Raw genomic sequence first — 18,750 nt, 5'->3', positions numbered from 1 at the left:
TGATAAGGGATGATATTTTATAGATGCATGTTAATGATATGGGATGATATTTAATAGATGCGTGTTAATGATATGGGATGATATTCTATAGATGCATGTTAATGATATGGGATGATATTTTATAGATGCATGTTAATGATATGGGATGATATTTTATAGATGCATGTTAATGATATGGGATGATATTTTATAGATGCATGTTAATGATATGGGATGATATTTTATAGATGCGTGTTAATGATATGGGATGGTATTTTATAGATGCATGTTAATGATATGGGATGATATTTTATAGATGCATGTTAATGATATGGGATGATATTGTATATATGCATGTTAATGATATATGGGATGATATTTTATAGATGTATGTTAATGATATGGGATGATATTTTATAGATTCGTGTTAATGATATGGGATGATATTTTATAGATTCGTGTTAATGATATTGGATGATATTGTATAGATGCATGTTAATGATATGGGATGATATTTTATAGATGCATGTTAATGATATGGGATGATATTTTATAGATGTATGTTAATGATATCGGATGATATTTTATAGATTCGTGATAATGATATCGGATGATATTTTATAGATGCATGTTAATGATATGGGATGATATTTTATAGATGCGTGTTTATGATATGGGATGATATTGTATAGATGCATGTTAATGATATGGGATGATATTGTATAGATGCATGTTAATGATATGGGATGATATTGTATAGATGCATGCTAATGATATGGGATGATATTGTATAGATGCATGTTAATGATATGGGATGATATTTTATAGATTCGTGTTAATGATATGGGATGATATTTTATAGATTCGTGTTAATGATATGGGATGATATTTTATAGATGCATGTTAATGATATGGGATGATATTGTATAGATGCATGTTAATGATATGGGATGATATTGTATAGATGCATGTTAATGATATGGGATGATATTGTATAGATGCATGTTAATGATATTGGATGATATTTTATAGATTCGTGTTAATGATATGGGATGATATTTTATAGATACGTGTTAATGATATGGGATGATATTGTATAGATGCATGTTAATGATATGGGATGATATTGTATAGATGCATGTTAATGATATGGGATGATATTGTATAGATGCATGTTAATGATATGGGATGATATTTTATAGATGCATGTTAATGATATGGGATGATATTTTATAGATGTATGTTAATGATATGGGATGATATTTTATAGATGCATGTTAATGATATGGGATGATATTTTATAGATGCATGCTAATGATATGGGATGATATTTTATAGATTCGTGTTAATGATATGGGATGATATTTTATAGATGCATGCTAATGATATGGGATGATATTTTATAGATGCATGTTAATGATATGGGATGATATTTTATAGATTCGTGTTAATGATATAGGATGATATTTTAAAGATGCATGTTAATGATATGGGATGATATTTTATAGATTCGTGTTAGTCGCCTTATTTGATTACCGGACATACAATTCCATCACACTATTATTTCAGTGAGGGTTAAAAAATGATGGATAAGATTGGAGTGCTGTATGTCTTGCAATATTTTAAGATTTTGCCATGAATGTCTGAGATCAATTCCATGCAGCTGCTTTGTTTATATCTACATTGTTTTATAAGGAAGCTTTTCTATGGCCTGTTTTGTTTAAATTTTAATATCAGGCATCCGTGTACAGTTACAGTCATTCCCTTATCTGGTATGGGTTCGTCTGTTACAGATGTAAATGCTTTTTTGAATTGTTCATTCAATATATTAGTTTTTCATAATTGTTGAATCACATGTAATCGAGCCCTCTTTCCGGAGCGGTGGTATGTTATAGAGTTTTCAGACTTTGGTGTTTTATAGAACAATTATACATATGCAAATTTAAACACAGGACAGAAAAAACTCGAGAAAGGCAAATTTAGCTAAGTAATTGTTGTGTGGCATGTGGACTGTGGAACTGTTATCATTTAAAAATTATTTTAGACTTTATAAGTAAGACTTTATTTGTCATGTATGTGTAATATTGGTGAAGGAATATATTGACATATACTCGTACAAACTTGTATCATTATTCTATTGGTGATTTGACATTTATAACTGAAGGTGCGCCTATATTGGCAGAGCATATACAGATAAAGAAAGGTGAACAGATTTTTTGGCAAACCTTTTGATAGTGTATAAAATAAGAAAAAAATTAAAAAAATGTGGTATGAAACCCAAATGACGAAGAAGTAAGCAACAACTATAGGTCACCGTACGGCCTTCAACAATGAGTAAAACCCATGGCGCATAGCAAGCAATAAGTAGATTGTCCTCAATTGGTATACCAAATATCGTATCTTCAATATATTTGCATTAAGATTTTCTTTGTTGTTTTTGTATGTCATATTTTAATTTTTTGAGTTGGTCTAGTTTCCCATGGCCTATCATGCCATTTATATTACAGATATTTTGTCTTGTATTTGTCTTTTTGGACTGTCTGTAATCCGAAGTAGATTTTTGCTGTATCTCGTCATTTTCTGTGGTTTGTTCTCAGAGATGGTTTTTGCAAAGAATTCTTTTAAAATGTTAACCACAGTGTATTCGTATTTTCAATATCTTTTTTATTTATACCATCTTGATATATGAGCTGCGTTGGTTAGAAATTGACCGCATGCAAATTAATACCAATACATCTGTTAGCCTATTTCGGGTTGAAAAAATCTCTACGGAAAGTTTGTAACTGTTTGAAAATAGAGTTGTTATAAGAACCCTACAAAACAAAATTCACATGTTTTATTTCGTATTTGAATGTTCCAAAATCAATCAAAGTCTTATATATGTACATGTATACGTGCACTTGCGTAAGGTCGATTTCTATCCTACGCAGCTAGCTTCCTTTTTTATTTACCAGTTTGCTTGTTTATATTATAATTCTCACATCTTACACTTTTTACAAACGATTTGCGGTGATGGTATAAAATTAAGTTTGTAAAAATATACCGCCCATCTCCTTTTATTCATAATCTTACCTTCATACTATATATGCGATGTGTTGTAGTATTCTCAGCCGAGTGTTAGTACATGAAAAAACACATATTTTCAGAAGCGCTTTTCTTTACTTTCATTCGCTCGTATGTAAGATTTGACAGGCAATGATGCATAAATACGAAGAGACGATAGGGCATATATGACCACATCGAACCAAAAAAATAAAAATATAGCAAAGTTCATCCCAAGACAACTTTGCCTGGGGTAGTTGGAAACTTAGCTCCTTAATAATTTCTTAATTTATGAACGGGGAATTTTTAGAAAAATCATGTCAGTACCGAAACAGTGACTACTTAGTTGTTGGGGACTAACATTCCATCACTAGTAGAAAACTATCATTCAAAGAGTGCTATACAATAGATTAGATAATATTTTTTGAATTGTATAGAAAACGGTTGAATAAGTAAGGAAAAAAAAACAATGGTCATGGAGTCAAACAAATCATTATACCATGTATCGTGACATCGGTATGTATTTTCTTTATAAAATTATAGACGAATAAATTAACTTTTATTACGAAATATTGTCTGAAAAAGACTATTTACCAGTCAATAGTTTCAAAAGTTAAAAAACCTATTTATTGTGTATGAACTAAATATTTACCGGGAGCAAACATTTTCCCGTACTTTCTGTATAAAAAACACTTATCAAGTTACTGGCTATTTGGACAATAGTATTGTTCCCCTCGACACCAACTATTTCCCCCCGCTTTGTGTCGCTTAGTAAAAACGCTAGCCTTCTTTCATACATGTCATATTGTTTTTCTTTAATTGTTTAACATTTCTTACCGATATAACATGTTACTTTTATTATTCTTCCCTTAGTTTATTTATTTTGTATTTACATTAATATGATATTGTGTCATATGTCAAATTTATTTGTTCAGTGTATGTTCAATGGTGTTAATATGTCCTTTGATTGAGTTAAGCTATTTCAGTTGATATTTTATAGTGTGTCTTTCTATGTTGTGATGTTACACTATTGTTTCAGAAAAAGGGTGAAGGTTTGGTACCATTAAAACGTTTAAACGTTTAAACCCGCTGCATTTGTTTGCACCTGTCCTAAGTCAGGAATCTGATGTTCAGTAGTTGTCGTTTGTTGATGTGGTTCATAAGTGTTTCTCGTTTCTCGTTTTTTATATAGATTAGACCGTTGGTTTTCCCGTTTGAACGACGGTTTTACTCTAGTAATTTTTGGGGCCCTTTATAGCTTACTGTTCGGTGTGAGCCAAGGCTCCGTGTTGAAGACCGTACTGTGACCTATAATGGCCTTACTTTTTGACTTGGATGGAGAGTTGTCTCATTGGCACTCATACCACATCTTCTTATATCTATATATCGATCAGCGTTATCCATAATATCAAGGATTTGTTTAATAAGACAATACAAATCCTTGATAGTTAAAATTCAATTCAAATGTTTATTGCCATATAAACTTTAAACAAGTACAAAATAAGTATACAATATAACTGAAAATTACATATATAAAATGATAATCATGCACAATCATTTAATTACAGTAAATAGTACTCAGTTCTAAAGACTTTTAATGTAGGACTCCAAATTATTAAAAATGTTGTTTCTCAGTTCCCTATTTAATTCACAATATAAAAAAAAATGCTTTTCATTCTCTATAATATATTACAATTACGGCACAATCCCTGCTCTCTAGGAACATTTGAATGTCTTCCTTTTTTTATATTTAGATTATGGTCAATCTCTGTATATGCATGTCTCTGTGCATGGTCATTAATCATTATTTTTGTTATTGTGTAATATCTAAATTGAGTTCACTTATAGAGTATTAAGGCATTGTATAATTAATATAAATCAGTCTTAGATTTAATAAAAAAAGTCTGATGTCTAAATGAATGGCATGGTAAACGTCCAAAATACTTTGCCTTCTTCGTCTTTTTTTTTCCACATCAAATAAATACGTGGCTATTATACTCAGTATAAATATTTTGGTTATCAGATATTTTTTGCTGCGGAATATTACAACTGGTATCCTGTTCGACCAGTATCATATTTTTGCTAGAAAGAACCAGTCGATATTATGGCAACGATTTTGCAAAAAGTTTCACAAGGTTTAATCTTTTATCCTCACCTGACCTGAAAATAGTATAAACATGCATATAATTTTCCTGCAAACATATAAGTGAACTGTTAAAGTGGGAGGTCATCGGGGGGTGGTAGGCATGGAGAGCTGCCATGAACCTGTCATGTTGAAAATAATCCTTTTTCAGAAATTGAGATTAATTTAAACCTTTCAATACCATTTGTGTTCACTATCCAATTTGTGTCACACATAAACTTAACAAAAGATATTTTCTCAATCTTACATAACAAAATAATATGAAGTTGGTGCTACCTGAAGAGCTCCCAAAGGTTATTGATGCATATTTGTTGACTTCTCATCTTGCACAGTGCTTGCCTCCAGTGCGGATGATCTTGGGTTGTGAAATGAATAAAATATACTTATATAAGTATATTTTATTCATTTCACACCTGGGTAAAAACCAAAAACTTTAAAAAATGATATTTACTACTTCTTGGCTAAGCAAGTGGCACAATGGAGTAAGAGCTAAACTAGGCTCAGAGTCCTGTGTTCAAGAACACAGGTATGAGGCATCGTTTTTTTAAATACATGACTTTGAGATAAAGGACAGCAATAAAAGTGCTGTTCCTTTGCTTTTCGTGTGTTTTTTTGCTGTGCATGTGCTGATTTTGTGTCATGGATGGATACCTGGTATCCTTTGTTTTTCTATAATATCATATAACTATATACACTGAATACACTAGTTATCAAGGTCAAAAACTTGCTTCTTCAGAAAAAATATCAGGTGATAGTTGGTTGAACCTTCTCATATATTACACTGTCAGTCAGGGGTACTACTTGTACAAGTAATTTTTATTTACTTGAAGAAGTAAATATTAATATACTTATATAAGTAAATTTGTAGGATACTTATACAAGTGTATTTTATTTAATTGTATAGGTAAATAATTTTTTGGCTTAGTTATGTCCCTTAGACATTCAGATTTTTTTACTTATACAAGTAAAAAAGTCATCCTATCTGCTTTTCTTGATTTCTTAGGACTTCTTTGCTCTAATAGAATTTTTAATTGTCTGTCCTTTGCAGATATCTTTACTACTCATTTAAGTGTAATTTCATGGACAATGAAAATCTCATTTGTCTGTTATCTTCAGAACACTGCTCACTTACAAGCCCAAAAGGGGCAATTTTTGAAGGGCTTGTGCAAATACTTAAGATCTTTGTGCAATCAGTTTCTTTGTTGAATTAATGAGATGAAACATTGAACTCTAATAAAAAATTATTAGCTAACCTGAGAAAAATTGTTAAAGGCATGTTTTTACATCTCAAAACTTGAGAATTTTTGTGGGATTGTAAAAAAAAAATTGCTTATACAAGTAAATTTTTAAGAAAATTAAGGGGAGATTATTCCAACATTATAATTAACTTATATAAGTATATTTTATTTACTTCTTCAAGTAAATAAAGATTACTTGTACAAGTAGTACCCCTGACTGACTGTTAGAAAGATTGATATTTTTTCTTTAAAATGAGCAATACACAATGTAAATGAAGATTATTTCCTACTCAATAATCCTTCCCTTCTCTGTCTATTTCTATTGAATGCAATGAATAATCTGAAGCCCATTCAATTAAAATAAACACACTTTTCATTTTACTCGATTTTACAAAATAATTTTCACAAACTCAATTTTACAAAATAATTTTCACAGAATGACAAAAGTATTTCTAATCAATTTGTCAAAGAAATAAAGATATATGTACAAAATTTTACCTGGCATCATGTTTATGACATGATTTTGGCTAAAAATTAAATCACTGATGAAGTTTTATTGTTGACCTGTTGTTATTTTTTTCAGTTCAGAAAATACAAAGGTCATAGTTTTGATTGGGTAGGACATCTTTTCTGTACAGAAAATATAGAAGAAAAATGATTAATACATGTTTGAAGATTATATAATATATATTTAAACATGTTAAATATTATATTTTATTATTTATGGACTCTTTTCAAGTTAAAGGATTATATACAGTATACACAAATTGCAAAACAAGACTATCATATATATATATATGTACAATAAAATAGAATCAAAGACATGACAGATGATCTTTTCTAACCTTTAAAACTTTATATTAAATTGAATAGTTACAATGAATTACTGCAAATTTTCTTACTTGTTCAAGTACATGAAGTAAGAATACATTTGGACCACTTTAATTAGAGCTTGTTACCTCCCTTTGCATATTTGTTATAATAATGGTAAACTCTCTTGATGTCTAACAGTTGTGATGACTTTCCACAAATTTTATACGACCTCAAAAAATGTTTGCGGTTGTATATTGCTATCACGTCGTCATTGTCCGAAGACATTTGGTTTCCCGACAATAACTTTAGTCTAAGTGTATGGATCTCTATGAAATTTAACCAAAAGGTTCAGTATCACAAAAGGAAGGTTGGGATTGTTTTTGGGGGTGATGGTCACAACCATTTAGGAATTAGGGGCCAAATAGGGGCCCAAAACAAGCATTTTTTTTCCCTCAAGATTTAAGAAATTAGACAGAAAATCTCTTCAAATATTGGGGGGTCAATTTTTTTTCCTCAAGATTTAAGAAATTGTCAATTTTCCAAAAAAAAATTGGGGGCACAATTTATTTTGCTAATTCTTTGTATATAGTCTGGAAACAGATTTCATGGATTTACTAAGCATTGAGCAACAGCACAGTGTATTGCACAACAGCAAGAAATCTTCAATTAAATGTAAATTCAAATCATATAACCAATTTCAAGTTCTTTGACTACATTTATTCTGTGTCCGAAACCTATAATGTGTCAAATATTTAATTACAATCCAAATTCAAACCTGTATCAAGCTTGAATATTGTGTCCATTTTTGCCCCAACTGTTCAGGGTTGGACCTCTGCGGTCGTATCCAGCTGCGCTCGGCGAAGCAGTTTATTAGGCAGTTGATTAAAAAGATTTTTGCCTGAATGGCCAAACACCTTTCTCAGTTTCTAACATATATTGTCATATACAGGTTAGGGATTATCTCCCAAATTGGTCAAACTAACCCATTTGGGGTAATATAGCCCAAATGGAATATATCAATTTTCAGTGTAAAACATCTTAATTTTTTAATTAATTTTTATACGACGTTGGCGTCGTTGTCGTCGTCCGAAGACACATTGGTTTTCACACAATAACTTTAGTTTAAGTGAATGGATCTCTATGAAATTTTACCATAAGGTTCAATACCACAAAATGAAGGTTGGGATTGATTTTGGGGGTTATGGTACCAACAGTTTAGGAATTAGGGGCCAAAAAGGGGCCCAAATAAGCATTTTTCTAGTTTCATGACAATAACTTGTGGAATAGTGAATGGATCTCTCTGAAATTATACCAAAAGTTTCCATACCACAAAGGGATGGTTAGGATTGGCTTTGGGGGGTTATGGCTCAAACTGTTTAGGAATTAGGGGCAAAAAAGTGAAAAAAAACAAGGGTGTCCTGGTTAATGGACAATTACTTAAGTACAAATTACAGTGTAAGGGAGGTAATTCAAACACAACTTTGAATTACCTCCCTTACACAGCTTTTAAATTATGTATACAGAATTTTTGTATTGTCTTGAGGTGATTAGCTGTCAATTCATTTTTAGAAGTTACTATTTTAATAATTTTAAAAATGCTGATTAAGGTAAATTAATTTCAGCTATGATTATGTATGTCATTTTCTATTTTAAGACTTTTATGATGTATTTAAATGGGTTATTATCAATGATTATGGTTGCAAACTCCATTGGAAATTAGAATTGAAATTATGACCATGACTGAGGGAAAGAATTTTTTTTGGAAAAAGGGGGGGGGGGGGGGTAAAAAAAATTGGTGGTGGGGTGGGAGTGGGGACAATTTTTTCTCCTCAAGATTTCAGAAATCAAAAAGAAAATCCTTCAAATTTTTTTTTTTGAAAAAAAGGGGGGGGGGGGGAGGTCAATTTGCAACAGCATAGTGTATTGCACAAAAGCAAAAAATTGAATATAAATTCAAATCATATAACCAATTCTAAGTTCTTTGACTACAGTTATTCTGTGTCAGAAACCTGTCATGTGTCAAATATTGAATTACAATCCAAATTCAGACCTGTATCAAGCGCAAATATTGTGTCCATTTTTGCCCCAACTGTTCAGGGTTGGACCTCTGAGGTCGTATCCAGCTGTGCTCGGCGAAGCAATTTATTGAATTTTGGAAAATATTTAAAAGTGCATTTGGTGAGGTCAATAGTAGAAACTTTTCAATGCTTTTGCATGTATTGGTTAGGGACTTTTCTAGAAAACGAATGATCCCTCTGAAAATCAGCATCTCCCAACATGTCCAAGGGATCAAACCAATAAACAATTCCGAAAAAATGCTAATCAAAAGATGTCTTTTGTGTAATTATTTGCACTTTGAAATATTTTCATAACCCCTTTGGGAGATAATCATCAACCTGATACATGTGATATATATATAAGCCTTAAGCTTGCACACATGGTTCCCTTGACAGAACATGAAGATCAGGGAAAAGTATTCTTATACATTGAAACCTACATGAATGTCATTTTCTATTATTGTTACCAGGCTGTGTAAGGTGCACATCAAGGCAATGGACAGCTGTTAGAGGAGGGAAAAAATGGAATGTCCAAAGACCAAAACCTAGAGTATGGAAAGCTAGGGTACTTGAGAGTATTACAAGACCTATTTATATAGAGGAAATTGTGCCAGTATCTCAATCATGTGAAAAATTGGAGATTATAACACAAGAAACAGTAAGTATTACAGTGTAACCTTAAAGATTAAAACACAGGATACAGTATGTAAGTATTACAGTATAACCTTCAAGATTACAACACAGGAAACAGTAAGTATTACAGTATAACCTTCAAGATTACAACACAGGATACAGTAAGTATTACAGTATAACCTTTAAGGTTACATCACAGGATACAGTAAGTATTACAGTATAACCTTCAAGATTACAACACAGGATACAGTAAGTATTACAGTATAACCTTTAAGATTACAACACAGGATACAGTAAGTATTACAGTATAACCTTCAAGAATACAACACAGGATACAGTAAGTATTACAGTATAACCTTCAAGATTACAACAAAGGATAGAGTAAGTATTACAGTATAACCTTCAAGATTACAACACAGGATACAGTAAGTATTACAGTATAACCTTCAAGATTACAACACAGGATACAGTAAGTATTACAGTATAACCTTTAAGATTACAACACAGGATACAGTAAGTATTACAGTATAACCTTCAAGAATACAACACAGGATACAGTAAGTATTACAGTATAACCTTCAAGATTACAACAAAGGATAGAGTGAGTATTACAGTATAACCTTCAAGATTACAACACAGGATACAGTAAGTATTACAGTATAACCTTCAAGATTACAACACAGGATACAGTAAGTATTACAGTATAACCTTCAAGATTACAACACAGGATACAGTAAGTATTACAGTATAACCTTCAAGATTACAACACAGGATACAGTAAGTATGACAGTATAACCTTCAAGATTACAACACAGGAGACAGTAAGTATTACAGTATAACCTTCAAGATTACAACACAGGATACAGTACGCAAGTATTACAGTATAACTCTCAAGATTACAACACAGGATACAATACGTAAGTATTACAGTATAACCTTCAAGATTACAATAAGTAAGTATTACAGTATAACCTTCAAGATTACAACACCGGATACAGTAAGTATTACAGTATAACCTTCAAGATTACAACACAGGATACAGTAAGTATTACAGTATAACCTTCAAGATTACAACACAGGAGACAGTAAGTATTACAGTATAACCTTCAAGACTACAACACAGGATACAGTACGCAAGTATTACAGTATAACTTTCAAGATTACAACACAGGATACATTACGTAAGTATTACAGTATAACCTTCAAGATTACAGCACAGGATACAGTACGTAAGTATTACAGTATAACCTTCAAGATTTAAACACAGGAAATAGTACGTATTACAGTATAACCCCCAAGATTAAAGCACAGGATACACTAAGTGTCACAGTATAACCTTCAAGATTAAAGCACAGGACATAGTTAATATTACAGTATAAACTTCAAGATTAAAGCACTGGACACAGTAAGTATTACAGTAAAACCTTCAAGACAAAGTCTTCTTGAGTAGATTTAAACAGAGAATACAGAAAATCATTAATTGATAGGATGTAGTAAATATTTTGAAATATTTTCCTATTCACAAATTCCACAAATATTGGTAACCCATGTATATTAATAAATCAACAGTGCTTTCATTTGATTTTTTTCTGAATTTCTTTACAGGAGGTAGATGAATATGAAGAATTTATGTACAAACAAGTGAAGAAGATGTTTGACGAGAATACAATGATTCTAGTATGTCAAATGCTGAGTATGCCTACAATTGACAAAAGAAAAGCTATCAACACCATGAAAGATAACGGAATGAGACTGTGGTTCTATAACAATAGATTAATAAGGTGAGTGGTACTGGCTAGTCAGATGCTGAGTATGCCTACCATTGACAAAAGAAAGGCTATCAACACCATGAAAGATAACGGAATGAAACTGTGGTTCTATAACAATAGATTAATAAGGTGAGTGGTACTGGCTAGTCAGATGCTGAGTATGCCTACCATTGACAAAAGAAAGGCTATCAACACCATGAAAGATGACAGAATGAGACTCTGGTTCTATAACAATAGATTAATAAGGTGAGTGGTACTGGCTAGTCAGGTGCTGAGTATGCCTACCATTGACACATGATCCATTGAAGGATAAGGTAGACTCCAGGCCTATATATCAAATAAAGATTGATTTGGTTGTTATTTGAAAATATTAAGTTATCTCCCTTGGATCATAAATTTGTTTAGTTCATATCAAAATGTTATCATGTTTTTTACAAAAAGTCAATATTGTTATAATATAGTTTTATTGTTTACATATACATGTATATGCATGTCACTATGGAGATCAGAGATCAATCTTTATGCCCCACCTACGATAGTAGAGGGGCATTATGTTTTTTTTGTCTGTCCGTTTGTTTGTTCGTCCCTCCGTCCGTTCGTCCGTCTGTCCTGCTTCAGGTTAAAGATTTTGGTCAAGGTAGTTTTTGATGAAAGTTGAAGTCCAATCAACTTGAAAGTTAGAACACATGTTCCCTATGATATGATCTTTCTAATTTTAATGCCAAATTAGAGTTTTTACCCCAATTTCACGGTCCACTGATCATAGTGCGAGTGGGGCATCAGTGTTTTATGGACACAATCTTGTTATTATATGTTTCAATGCCATAAAAGAAGTCCAAAAATGAAAACATGATGCAGGTGAGATAAGAGACCAATCTTATTTTATATGTTTCAGATGTGCTATAGAAGAACAATCCCGGTATAAAAAATGAGAACATGGCACAATGGAGATTGAAATTAAAGTAGATTGTCTTAAGTTTCTTGTGAACCATAACAGAATATTCCCAGTATCAAAACCATTGTATCACGGATTATAAGAACCAATATTTGTGCTCTTTTTTTCAGACGAGCCATAACAGAATATTCCCAGTATAAAAACATGGCACCATGGATTATAGGGTCCAATGTTTATGTTGTATGTCCAGAGCCCAAGGTTAAGGAAGCTTTAAAAATACTGAAGAAAATTCCTGACTTTATTGTTCTAGGTAAGTTACCATGACGATTTTAGCGAATTTTTTTTTATGCCCCCGACATCGCAGAGGGGGCATTAAGTTTTACCCTTGTCTGTTTGTACGTACGTCCCAAAATTGGTTTCCTTTCTGTAACTTTAGTTTGCCTCAACCAAATGTTATGAAACTTATACACAATGCTTATTACCACAAAACACAGATCAAGTTTGAATTTTGGTGGCGTCACTTTAACCGTTCTAGAGTTATGCCCCTTTATAAATAGAAAAATTGCAAAATTTTTATTTTCTTCTAAATATCTAGTAATTTTTAGCTCACCTGGCCCAAAGATGGCCGCCAGCGGGGGACTTAATTTAACATAGGACCCTATGGGAAATACATACAAATGCCTTCTTTTAGAGAACCACTGAATGGAATGAAACCAAGCATAGCATGAATGTTCCTTATGAGGTGCTGACCAAGTGTTGTTACTTTGAAGCCGATCCATCATCCAAGATGGCCGCCAGCTGGGGACTTAGTTTAACATAGGACCCTATGGGAAATACATACAAATGTCTTCTTTGAGAGAAGCACTGAATGGAATGAAACCAAACATGGCATGAATGTTCCTTATGAGGTGCTGACCAAGTGTTGTTACTTTGAAGCTGATCCATCATCCAAGATGGCCACCAGCAGGGGGACTTCCTTTAACATAAGACCCTATTGGAAATACATACAAATGCTTCTTCTAGAGGTGCACTGAATGGAATGAAACCTGTACAATTCACCAGTATGCAGAAAAATTGTTGATTCGACATAGGAATTGTCATATTGGCATTTTTATTGAAGGGACATATATAATCCTATTGTAATATGCAGAATATGATAACTTTTTTCGGGCATTTTCCCGGTATGCCATGCTTATGAAATTCACATCACATTCACGCCCAAACTCCTATTTTGTGAATACTTGTGGACTTTATAGTGATTCGGCAAGGGAGGAGGCTATGGACCGCTCAAAGTCCCCAGCTGGTCCCGAGTAGAACCCTAGTCGGGGATCCAGGGCAGCACCGTAGACGGTGGTCCAGGGAAGCGAATCCCCATGAAGCTCCGGGCATATGAGTAATTACAGTGACTGCTTTGAACATGAAAAATACCCTATCTGTTTTTTACTATACCATATTTTCATGAAACGATAGTAAAAGTCTAGTGAGTTTCGTAATTTGCTGCTTATATTATTAACATGGTTATTTTCAAATATAAAACAAATTTTATAAAACGGGAAGATCAGGAAGAGTCGACAACCGAAGCGTTAATCAATGGACAATTGACAAACCCGGGAACAGATAAGACACAAAAGGAGAAACAAAAACATTCAACATTGAAAACTAAATACAGATGAAAAACACGGACCCAGAAAAAAATGTGGCGACCTCCGGTGCTCCAAAAGGGTAAGCAGTTCCTGCTTTGTGCAAGACACCCGTAGTGTGTCTCACGAAGGTCATTCTCAAATCAAAGGAGAGGTTTCTACGACAACGGTAGAAGGTCATTTGGGACACAGATACCCCAGGTGAATCAATAGTCTTTTGGACGAACGGACAATGGGAATACGAAATCTAACGGCCACTTTTAAGTCTTGACTTATAAGTAATGGATATAAATCTAAGATGTTTTCAAGGTGATTGTATTGAGCCTGTATAATTAAATGTTAATACTGCATGTAAGACTTTAAAGTAAAGTTAATATCGAAAGTCCATATATCTATTTTTTGCCAAGGCAAATGATCGCAGAACTCTCTCGGTGTTGATATCCATTTCTTTGTGAACATGTATGAGTGCCAACGAAGATAGTCTGTCCTGTACCATGGTTGAACGGAGATAAGTTTTCGGTCGCCTTAATGCACTAAATGACCGTTCAGTAGTTGATGTAGTTACTGGCATTGTAACTAGAATTGAGATGATTGCGAATATTGAAGGATATATAGTTCCTTATTAGTCACTGATACAGACGACATCAGAGATTTGGGCTTTAAACACCGCCCGACACGATAATCTGTAAAGACTAAAGACTATCCGTAATTCAATTTCAGAATTATTTTTTTTTGGTGAAAAAAATGTGCAAGCAAATGATTTTTTGCGTAAAGGCAGCTACGTGCCTGGATGTTACTGAATTAACCTTTATAACTGTTGTAACTGAATTATCCTTTATAACTCATATAACTGATGTGACTGTTTTAACCTTTATAACTGCTGTGACTGGATTAATCTGTTATATTACTGATGTAACTGAATTAACTTTATAACTGATGTAACTGAATTAATCTTTATAACGGATGTTACTGAATTAACCTTTATAACTGTTGTAACTGAATTTTCCTTTATAGCTGTTGTAACTGTATTAACCTTTATAACTGATGTGACTGGATTAATCTGTTATATAACTGATGTAACTGAATTAACCCTTATAACTGATGTAACTGTATTAACCTTATAACGGCTGTGACTAGATTAACCTGTTATATTACTGATGTAACTGAATTAACCTTATAACTCCTGTAAATTGATTAACCTGTTATATTACTGATGTAACTGAATTAACCTTTATAACTGATGTGACTGTATTAACCTGTTATATTACTGAAGTAACTGAATTAACCTGTTATATAACTGATGTAACTGAATTAACCTTTATAACTGTTGTAATTGAATGAAACTGTTAACTTAACTTTATATTGTAGGGGGATTGGTAGAAAACAGTCTATATTCCAAAGATGGATTAAATCAGTATTCACAATTACCTAACATTGAACAATTACGTGGTGAACTTGTCAGTGTATTAAATATGGCCTCTGGAGGAAAGACTCATTCTCTATTAGAATCACATCAACAGACACTGTGTAGAAATCTGGCTCAGTATGTCAAACAGGAATCAGGTGGAGAGGAACAATCATGATACAGAATTAATAATCAAAATAAATAAAAATATTTCATGTTTTTCAAAAAATTTTAAAACCTTTTAACCACACCAATTTTGCGCCCATACCAAGTCTGGCTATCTGAACCATGTGCTGTTTGTTGTTTTTTGTCTTAATTTGTGTGTCATTTTTAGCTCACCTGTCCCAAATGCAAAGGGCCACGTGAACTATCGCCAACACTTGGCGTCTGTTGTTGTCGTCATAAGCCTTTTCAAAATTTTTCTCCTCTAAAACTACTGAACCAATTTCAACTAAAGTTGTGCTGAATGATCCTTATAGTATCTAGTATAAAGTTTCTGTTTTTTCAGGTCATTCAACAAACATGGTGGCCATGGCTAAAAATAGAACATAGGGGTAAAATGCAGTTTTGGCTTATATCCCCAAAATTAAAACAAAACTGACGGGATAAAAATGACCAGCAGGTCAAGATCTATGAGAGAGGAAATTTTCAGAAAAATAGGACAATTTAAATAAAATTGACCCTGAAACTATGATTTTTATGAAATATCTCTGTTTTTGGCTGCTATCTTTTATGAAATATCTCTGTTTTTGGCTGCTATCTTGAAAACTATTATAGATAAAGAGAAATTTAAAAAAGTAAAAATGTTCAGCAAAATAAGAGCTACTAATAAGTAGAACTAACCAAAATTGTCAATTGATCCCTTATATTGGAGTTATTGCCCTTGAAAAATAATTTTTACCAATTTTTTTATGCCCCCACCGCTGAGGAGAGGCCATTAAGGGTTACTCTTGTACATCCGTCTGTACATATGTCCCAAAATAAGTTTCCGTTTTTTATACGCCCGTTTACGGGACGTATTATGGTATACCGTTGTCCGTCCGTCCGTCTGTCCGTCTGTCCGTCCGTCTGTCCGTCTGTCCGTCCGTCTGTCCGTCGTCAACATGTCGGACATTAACTCAAAATTGCTTTAACCAATTGGCATAAAACTTTGGTGAATTGTTTATATCTATTGACGTGAGCTCCCTTTCGTTTTTTATAAAATTTAGATTTTACGTTTCCGAGTTATGGGGTTTTATTCATTAAAAAAAGGGGGATTTTCCAGTTTTCGGACAATAAGTCAAGAATGCTTTCACCAACTTGCAAGAAATTGTGGTGAATTGTTTATATCTATTGACATGAGCTCCCTTTTGATTTTTATAAATTTTAGATTTTACGTTTCCGAGTTACGGGGTTTTATTCATAAAAAAAGGGGGGACTTTCCAGTTATCAGATAAAAACTCACAAATGCTTTCAGCAATTCTTATGAAACTTTGGTGAATTGTTTGTATGTATTGATGTAAGCTCCCTTTAGAATTTTATAAATTTTACATTTTACATTTCTGAGTTATGGGGTTTTATTCATTAAAAAGGGGTGATTTTCCAGTTTTCTGACAATAACTCAAAAATGCTGTCACCAATTCTCATGAAACTTTGGTGAATTGTTTATATCTATTGATGTAAGCTCCCTTTTTATTTTCATAAATTTCTAATATGACATTGAGAATTAATTATACTTTATTTGTTTATAGTCTGACAACAGATTTACTAAGTATTGCACAACAGCAAGAAATCTTTAATTGAACATAAATTCAATTCATATAACCAATTTCAAGTTCTTTGAATACATTTATTCAGACACCTATAATATGTCAAATATTTAATTACAATCCAAATTCAGACCTGAATCAAGCTTGAATATTGTGTCCATTTTTGCCCCAACTGTTCAGGGTTGGACCTCTGCGGGCGTATCTAGCTGCGCTCAGCGAAGCAGTTTATTAACTAAAGTTTGCCTCAACCAAATGTTTTGAAACTTGTACACAATGCTTATAACCACAAAACACAGATCAAGTTCAAATGTGGAGTGACTCATACTGTTCTAGAATTAGTCCCTTTATCTGTGGAAAAATTGCTGAATTTTTCGTTTCCATCCTCAACCAATTGTTATGAAACTTATACACAATGCTTTTTACCATAAAACACTGATGAAGTGTGAATTTGGGTGGCTTCACTTTTACAGTTCTCTAGTTATGTCCCGTTATAACGTTGTACGCGAGCGGGGTCATCATCTGTGTCCCATGGACACATTCTCCATTTATTTGAGGTTTTTTTTTGTAGAAACTATGATAGATAGAGAGAATCTTTTAAAACAGGCATTAATATACTGTAAATTCAGAAATTATTGCGTGCATTTATTATTGCGATTTTGTCATTTTAGAATAAAATGCGATTTTAATTTTTGCGATATTGAGAAAAATCCTGTTTAATTCATATAAAAAATTTCAAAATGCGAGTTTAAATTATTGCGATTATAACCCTTTCGCATTTTTCGCAATAATAAAAACATCGTAATAATTTCTGAATTTACAGTATACATTATACAGCAAAGTTATCATTGATGCAAGATCTGCACACAAAAATACAGGTGAGCAACTCAGTTTCTTAGGAGCCTCTTGTTTTATGGAGGATAACAGTTGTTTGTGATTTATTTTGTCTGTTGTACTGTCTATAAATATAAGAAGATGTGGTATGAGTGCCAATGAGACAAATCTTCATCCAAGTCAAAATTTATAAAAGTAAACCATTATAGGTCAAAGTACGGTCTTCAACACGGAGCCTTAGCTCACACCGAACAGCAAGCTATAAAGGGCCCCAAAAATTACTAGTGTAAAACCATACAAACGGGAAAACCAACGGTCTAATCTATATAAAAAACGAGAAACTAGAAACACTTATGAACCACATCAACAAACGACAACTAATGAACATCAGATTCCTGACTTAGCACGGGTGCAAACAAATGCAGCGGGTTTAAATGATTAATGGTACTAGTATTGTAAGTGATTCTTGTTATCCTATGTATGTTTTTACTACTTCATCATTCTAGTTGTAACTTTAGCGTTAGGAATATGGTGGTAAATGGTTGGACAAATGATCA

At 32.7% G+C, this 18,750-nt stretch overlaps 1 protein-coding gene and 1 long non-coding RNA gene across 6 annotated transcripts; one reads left to right on the top strand and one right to left on the bottom strand.

Annotated features, from left to right (window-relative positions):
* The first annotated feature begins 5,073 nt into the window (after positions 1-5,073).
* On the top strand, positions 5,074-15,833 carry LOC127718563 (39S ribosomal protein L10, mitochondrial-like). The gene is made up of 5 exons (XM_052224629.1): positions 5,074-5,156; positions 9,743-9,930; positions 11,511-11,686; positions 12,740-12,879; positions 15,578-15,833. Exons 1-5 carry the CDS (start codon positions 5,126-5,128, stop codon positions 15,790-15,792), a joined length of 750 nt encoding a protein of 249 aa, XP_052080589.1. The 5' UTR covers positions 5,074-5,125; the 3' UTR covers positions 15,793-15,833.
* On the bottom strand, positions 10,106-10,955 carry LOC127718567 (uncharacterized). Of its 5 annotated transcripts, none has more exons than XR_007989910.1 (3): positions 10,922-10,955; positions 10,306-10,393; positions 10,106-10,217 (listed from the first exon to the last, which is right to left on the bottom strand). It is a non-coding gene; the product is annotated as an uncharacterized LOC127718567 (long non-coding RNA). The 5 variants fall into 5 exon arrangements; XR_007989908.1 differs by lacking the exon at positions 10,922-10,955 and adding an exon at positions 10,746-10,851; XR_007989907.1 differs by lacking the exon at positions 10,922-10,955 and adding an exon at positions 10,746-10,771 and having other exon boundaries at positions 10,306-10,437.
* Positions 15,834-18,750: the final 2,917 nt, after the last annotated feature.

Source organism: Mytilus californianus, unplaced genomic scaffold (assembly GCF_021869535.1).
Source record: "Mytilus californianus isolate M0D057914Y unplaced genomic scaffold, xbMytCali1.0.p SCAF_10, whole genome shotgun sequence".
Classification (NCBI taxonomy): domain Eukaryota; kingdom Metazoa; phylum Mollusca; class Bivalvia; order Mytilida; family Mytilidae; genus Mytilus; species Mytilus californianus.
The sequence above is the reverse complement of the archived record's forward strand: the minus strand, read 5'-3'. Positions and strand labels throughout refer to the sequence as shown.

Bases quoted from the DNA above. Each gene is read 5' to 3' on its own strand.
- LOC127718563 (XM_052224629.1), top strand. From the start codon at position 5,126: ATGGCAACGATTTTGCAAAAAGTTTCACAAG. The intron at 5,157-9,742 runs GTTTAATCTTTT...TATTGTTACCAG, and splicing joins TTTGCAAAAAGTTTCACAAG to GCTGTGTAAGGTGCACATCA. The intron at 11,687-12,739 runs GTGAGTGGTACT...TCTTTTTTTCAG, and splicing joins TATAACAATAGATTAATAAG to ACGAGCCATAACAGAATATT.